At 49.0% G+C, this 7,187-nt stretch overlaps 1 protein-coding gene across 1 annotated transcript; it reads left to right on the top strand.

The window, feature by feature from the left end:
• Positions 1 to 438: 438 nt before the first annotated feature.
• On the top strand, positions 439 to 1,380 carry LOC146813208 (olfactory receptor 1L4-like). Its single transcript, XM_085615310.1, has one exon. The coding sequence runs from the start codon at positions 439 to 441 to the stop codon at positions 1,378 to 1,380; it is 942 nt and encodes a 313-aa protein (XP_085471436.1).
• Positions 1,381 to 7,187: the final 5,807 nt, after the last annotated feature.

The following is a 7,187-nucleotide window of genomic DNA, read 5'->3' as shown; positions in this document are numbered from 1 at the left end:
TTAATCTCCACAACGGCCCCCAAAGTGCTAGGATGCCTGGCTTTCACCTTGGGGGTGCCCAGGATTGGGCACTTCACAGGGAAAGGCCAGGAAGGGTTCCACAGCACAGCGCCTGAGAGACCCTTCCGGGGGTGTGTGGAGAGCTATATAAATGCACTACATTTACATTCCCTCAGTTGTTTCCCCACCTATATATGTGGAAGGGGAGGTAACGGTATTGTGAATGGGAGGTCCATCAACTTGTAGCAGAGCTCCAATTTCACTTAAAGATTATTGCCCCCTATGTGTTGGCAATTTCCCACAAAATATTGTTTGTCTAATTGGAAATTATAAAGCATTAATACCACTGCTATCAACTATCTTTATTTACATTTATAAGATATTTTTGTTTAATTTCAGACGTTGTTCACAAGTCAATAGAGCAACATTGCTAAGCAAATGAGAGCTGTGAACCTGACCTTAGGGGATAATTTTCTCATCGTGGGATTTTCAGAATTTCCATATTTGCAAGTGCCTCTTTTTGTTGCACTTTTACTGCTGTATCTGCTTACTTTAACAGGGAACCTTCTTATCATGGCAATCATTTACTCCAACTCAAATCTACACACACCTATGTATTTCTTCCTCACAAATTTGTCTTTTGTTGATATTGCTTACACTTGTGTAATATTCCCCAAAATGCTGTATAACTTCTTTTTTTCAGGAACAGTTATTCCTTACACTGAATGCATGCTTCAGATGTATTTCTTTATTGCTATAGCAGGTATAGAATTTCTTCTCCTCACAGTCATGGCATATGATCGATATGTGGCCATCTGCAATCCCTTACATTACATGATGACCATGAAGGCAGATGTGTGCATCCAGCTTGCAATGGGAAGCTGGATTGGTGGTTTATTGGTCCCATTGGGACACACCATTGCAATGTCGAAGCTCTCCTTCTGTGCTTCCCATGTGATCAATCACTTCTTCTGTGATATTACAGCCCTGATGAAGCTTTCCTGTAGCAGCACTTACATCGTTGAGACATTGTCATACGGTGTTGGTGCAGGATTGTTACTTGTCACTTTTGTTCCAGTCATTATATCTTACAGCAACATCATCTCAGCCATCCTGAAAATCCAGTGTACAGAGGGAAGGCACAAGGCGTTCTCTACATGTGCCTCCCACCTCACGGTGGTTATATTATTTTTTGGATCTGTCTTTCCTACATACATGCGACCAGCATCAATGTATTCAGGGGAAGACAACAAGATACTTGCATTATTCTACACCTCTCTTACTCCCCTATGCAACCCAATTATATATAGTCTGAAAAATAAGGAATTTAAAAATGCTTTGAAGAAACCAAAGACAGAACTATTATTTGGTAATGGATAAAACTATTCAATCTTCTTTTTCTAAAAGTAGTACAACATTATTCATTGCATGTATGAAAACATTCCCAAACTGCTGGTCATATAGAGAAGCCATAAATACCCTATGGTGAAATGTTCAGTTGTTTGACATTTTACTTATAACATTTCACTTTTATTTGCAAGTTCAATGATTTTAATTTAAAATAAGGATTTCATAGACAGCACAATTACATGATATTAGTTGAAACAAGAAATTCCAAAACTGTAAGGACATTTTTCTATATAAATATGTAATAGAAAGCATAAGTGATATTAAAAATGTTTGCATATGGTTCAAATCTTTTATTGTGTTTTTAAGAATCAAATAAACAGTGCCAAATGTGAACTTTGTGTTTTCCTTGGCTATACAAAGCCCTACATTGTAACATACAAGCAAGAGTCGACTAGGCAAACCAACACCCACCCCTGCCCTCTCACCACCCCCCTCCATTCACATTTGCATTATAGTTTGAGGTTCAATGTTAGAGGTACTGCAGATTAATTCTGTTCTGGCGTTGGTGGTGCAACAGTCTCGGGCAAATACAGCAGGCGTAAGTATTTAGGGCAGGTAAGCTCTCTGAATTTTTGTGAGAGCAGATACAAAAAGGGCTGCCACACGTCCCTGAAGACCGAGCGGAGTCCTGCCCGGACATTTGAGCATTATCCTTTCCATTCCCAGAATGTGCCATAACTGTAGGAACCAGCCCCTATGTGTGGGAATCAGAAGGGTCCCCTAATTGGTTAGTATGTTCGGCATGGCTGCCCCCAGGGCTATTCCAATACGGCGCCCTCTTCTAGACTTCAGGGGGCATGTGAGTGGGTTTGGTACCCCTAGGAGCACTTATACAGGAAATCTTGGTAGTTTGGTATCTAAGTGTGCGTCAATTTCATCCAGCACTTGAGTCCAAAAATGCTGCACACGCTGGCCTTCCCATAAAACATGTACCACTGTTCCTCGTTTCCCACAGCCCCCCAGCAGTCTACACTCTGTGTGGGGTTGACCTTGTGTATCTGCGTTGGAGTATAGTACCAGTATGTGGTTACTTTTGTTTCTGTCAGAGCTGTGTTACTAGCTGTGTGTCTGGCTCTATGGTATATTCCATCCCATTCTTTGTCTCTCAGTGCCCTCCATCTGTCTTTTTCCCACCTGGCGTGGCCGGCATTGCACATTTGCCCTATTTTGTGAGCTCTGCAGAACATATAATTCTGAGATTAGTTTCTTGTTTGAGGACTTAGACAAAAGCCATTGTTCATACTGGGTGAGATGTCTCTGCGCATTGGGCCTATTTTGTGGCTGTAATGCTCAGTTTTGGAGTTGCAGGTATCTTAACCTTTCCGTTTCCAGCATACCATAGTCAGCTTTAACCCGTAAGAAGGGGCTCACCCCCTCCACGTCAAAGAGATGATCCTGAGCGCGGCACTCCAAATGGCACCACTGTGCAAACCCGGCCACCCCTATTCCAGGCTCGAACTCTGGATTGTCAAAAAGGGGGGTCAAAGGGGGGGAAGTTGTCAAGTTGCGTCTAGTGCTGATCTGATCCCACACCACCATTGTTGTTTGCATTATGGGGATAAATACAGGTTCCGTGGTCTTTGCGGTTTCTTATGGAAGGGGACCTTCGGCAGTGATGTTCCAGCCACTGCTCTGCAATGGAATAACCAGTTCTTCTCTAATTCGGTGCGGTTCCATTCCACTAGATATCTCAATTACACTGCTTAATAATACTGTAAGGAGATCAGGAATCTCCAACCCTCCCGCGTTAGGTGGAAGGAAGCTGATAGCTTTTTTCATCCGTGGTTTACGGCCCTGCCAAATGAATTGCAGAATCTCTGTCTACATCTTATGTATTGTTAGAATCCGGGGTCTCTGGTTGGCGCAGGTATGCACTTGCGACAAGCAGGGACCCTTTCCTCTAAGTCAGGGCAAAGGATTACTCGTGAAAAATAACCCTTGCTCACCCTCTAGGTAACGTGGCGTGAGCAGTCAGGCTAGATTCCAGAGGGCATTAGGTTAAGCATTCAAGGCGTCCCACAATAACCACCAACCCACCACACAGAGACACCAGACAGTATTTTGTAAAAATATAAAGCTCTTTATATAAAACTCTTCAGGTAGGCTTCAAATACAGTCTTTCACTTTAAAATGAGGTTCCAGTTACTTGTAATTATTTTTAGGGAGTCCACAGTTCTTAAAATGGTCACTTTTGGTGCAATCTGCACCTTCTGGGGGCCTGTGCGCCTCGTAGGGCCTTCTGTACGCTTCGTACCAGTTTTTGGACGCGTCGTGCCATTTCTCACGCTTCCCGCGTGAGCACATGTACTGGGACTCAAGCCGAACGGACCGTACCTTCGTAGGTACGTGTCGTACGAGTCCGGTACGCCTCTTGCCACACCTCACGCTTCCTGCGTGAGCAACGTGTATATCTTTAAAGCTGGACAGACCGTACAGGCGCCGGGACGCACTGTACGAACTGGGGACGAACCGCACAAAGCCTCATGCTTTCCGCGTGAGTAGCGTAGCGGTACAATAGCACAGTACGGGCCGTACACAGGAAAGTACGGTTCGTACGGCTCACAGTACCTTATTTCTTGGGGGCAATGTTCGTGGCGGCCTCAGAAGTCCATAGAGGAGCGTCCCACGTCACGTTGCAGTCCCGCTTGGGCAGTGGACGACGATGCTTCAGGACGTCGCAGCACACCTCGGGGGTCAGAAGCAGGAGGGGCAGCTCGGGGGTGATCTCTCAGCGCGAAGCGCTGTCGCATCGGCCAGGATCGGCGAACCAGGGTGCCGTCGGTCCTTACAGTGATCTCCACGGCCAGGGGTCGCAGAGGCTCGGCGCTTGGACGCAGGCAGTCTCTTCTTTACGTTGCGAGCTCCGGCTCGAGGGGGCAGCTGTTTACTTTGTTTAAGCCAGGCAGGGCAGGCCTTCACGGTGCTCACAGCAGCACAGGCGGGCAGAAGTCGCGTTGCTCAGCGAGATGGGGGCACACAGGTTCTCTGGGGTCAGCGTCAGCGATCCACCCACAGCACCTTCCTTCTCTTCCAGGGAGGGGTAGCGCCCACTGTTCCTGGGGCGCTGTTCAGGGAGCAAGTTCACAAGCAAGCTCTTGGAGATTGTTTTAAAGGCACAAGTGGAATTCAAAGTCTTTCTCAGTCTTTTCCTCCTCTCCTTCAGCAGCAAGGCACCCACCACAGGCCAGTCTCTCAGGCTTTAGAGACAGTACTCCTCCATGCAGCTTTCCCAGGTCCTTCTCTTCGGGCAGAGGTTCTTCTTGGCATAAACAGAATCTGATTTCTTAGGAGCAGGGCTCCTTCTTTTATAGCAAGTTTCTTTTGTTCTTTGTCGCCAGGGGGCCTGTGCCAGGCTCAGTCCGGTTTTGGAGCACTTTGTTGTGGTGACTCTGCTCTTTCCTTTCAGTGCACAGGGCAGAGACATCAGCCGCTCCACAGGGGGCGGATCCAGCATTGTGGTGGCAGAGCACAGGTCTATTCAGAGTCAAGGTGTACTCCTCCCACCCATCCTGGTGTAATCTCTACCCACCACCTGGCAGCCAGCCTGTCTCCTGGAATTCCCCAGCCCTGCCCTTCACGGAAACTAGGCAGCACACACACACAAAGCAGAGGCGGACTGAAATGGCTAAGCAAGTAAATACTGACTTTCTAAAAGTAGTATTTACAAACACAGGATATTAAAATAAACTTTACTAAAAGACGTATTTTATTATTCTGAGTTCAGGCATACTAAACATGACTTTCTACCATGTTCTCTGAGTCCGCTGGGATTACAGCGTGTAGTAATTCCAGCAGCCCATTCTGGCCTATGGAGAGCAGGTAGCCTTCAATAGTGAAAAACGAAAATGGCTGTAATTCACTATTAGGACATGCCACACACATCAGGGCATGTCCTACCTTATGCCTACAATGCACCCTGCCCTTGGGCCTACCAGAGGGGTGACTAATATGTAGTTAAGGGAAGGTTTAGGGACTGGCAAGTAGGTGCACTTGCACAGTCAGCATGACAGTCCCAGACTGCACGCAGGTTCTGCAATGGCAGAACTTAGACACATTTTACTAGGCCGCTTCTGTGGGTGGCACAACCAGTGCTGCAAGCCCACCAGCAGCATTTGTATTCACAAGGCCTGGCACTCCTGGTGCACATTACTAGGGGCTGATAGTAAACCAAATAAGCCATTCATGGAATCCAATGAACATCAACATTTTACCATAGGGAGAGCATATGCACCTTAGCACTGATCAGCAGTGGTAAGGTGCCCAGAGTCATAAAACAGCCAACAACAGGTCAGAAAAAATATAGGAGGAAGGCAAAAAGTTTAGGGATGACCCTGCAAAAAGGGCCAAGTCCAACACAACCCCCTTCCAGCCAAAACACAGGGCAGACCAATCACCACCGTGATGGTCTTCCCTGCTTGGGGCGATAGAACAAGGACCTGGCCCACAACTGCAGGGGCATACTCCAGTTCTATGCCAATCTGAACCTATTGGACTCTCTCTGTCCATACTCTCAGGGCCCACCAAACCAATCCATGGGGAACCCTTCTCCTCACCTGTGGACACCACCTGTGCAGCACCTAACCTTAACTGGCCCACAGGTGTGTCCCAACAGACAGACAGCAAAATGCTACAGTGGCCACTGACAGTAGTCAGGGATGAGACCCAGGCCGTATGCCTCTCAGGGCTCTCAAACCTCTGTGGCGCCAGGGAGCGGGGGGCAGTAGCCCCAGGTGCTTGGCACCCTTTGTACATTCTCCCTCCTGTCAGGTCAGGTATGACATCCTGACACTGACCCACCAGCCCCAGGCTTGTACCCGGCGGCTGGACCAAAGACTGGGGTGGCCTCTCCCACACCTGGTCCTCCTCCTTGGGGCTCTGTACCCTCCCACTTGGAGTGGTACCCCCCTCCAGAATTGCCAGGGCACCTGGGGCAGGTGTCCTGCCCAATTCGCCCACCAGTTCAGGGGTTCTATCCTGCAACTGGGCGTCCAGGTCAGGGGGGACACCCTGAACCTGGCCCTCCAACCTAGGGTCTAAACCCTTCAGTTGAGCCGGGGTCAGAGGCGAGGACTCCGTCCCTCTGCACCCCCTTCCAGATGGCTGTACCCTCCCAACTGGAGTGATACCCCTAGAAGCAACCTGGGCCAGGACACTGATTACAGTTGTCCCACCCTCCATGTCAGACAACACCTGACCCTGGCTTCCCAACCCTGGGACCAACCCATGTGGTTGAACGCTTGCCTGGCGCACCAGGACTTCCCGGGGAGCACGCATGCCCCCCCTGAGGGTGACACATAACTCATGTGTCGTCTGACAGTCTACCTGGCGCTGATCTCCCGACCCCTGTCCATCTGACAGTGCCTGAAGATCCCCCAGGACAGAAGTGGTGTCACCATGGTCATTCACTGGTGACGCAGCCCTTTGGGCTGGCCCCTGACCCACTGGTTTTTCCACTGGGGACTCTTTCCCCCTCTCACCCCTCAATCTGGACCTCTGCACCCTCCCAACTGGAGCGGTACTGCCAGACACCAGAACTGAGGGAGGCTCGCCTACAGACACTCCCCGTTCACCAGACACTAGGGGATCCCGCACAACGGGCAGCCCCTCAGGACAGACTAGGCTCCCCACCTGGTGTTCCCTTAAAGAACCATCCAAGCTCTGAGACTGAGGTTGGGCACTACCGGGACATAACCCATTCTCACTCCTTCCCCTTAAAGACAGGACGTGAGACCCTACACCCCTCTCACTACTACAGGACCCAGTTGGGCTACTCTGAG

The sequence above is a fragment of the Triturus cristatus genome, chromosome 7 (genome assembly GCF_964204655.1).
Source record: "Triturus cristatus chromosome 7, aTriCri1.1, whole genome shotgun sequence".
In the NCBI taxonomy this organism is placed as follows: Eukaryota; Metazoa; Chordata; class Amphibia; order Caudata; family Salamandridae; genus Triturus; species Triturus cristatus.
This window is presented reverse-complemented; position numbering and strand designations above follow the sequence as displayed.

Bases quoted from the DNA above. Each gene is read 5' to 3' on its own strand.
- LOC146813208 (XM_085615310.1), top strand. From the start codon at position 439: ATGAGAGCTGTGAACCTGACCTTAGGGGATAATTTTCTCATCGTGGGA.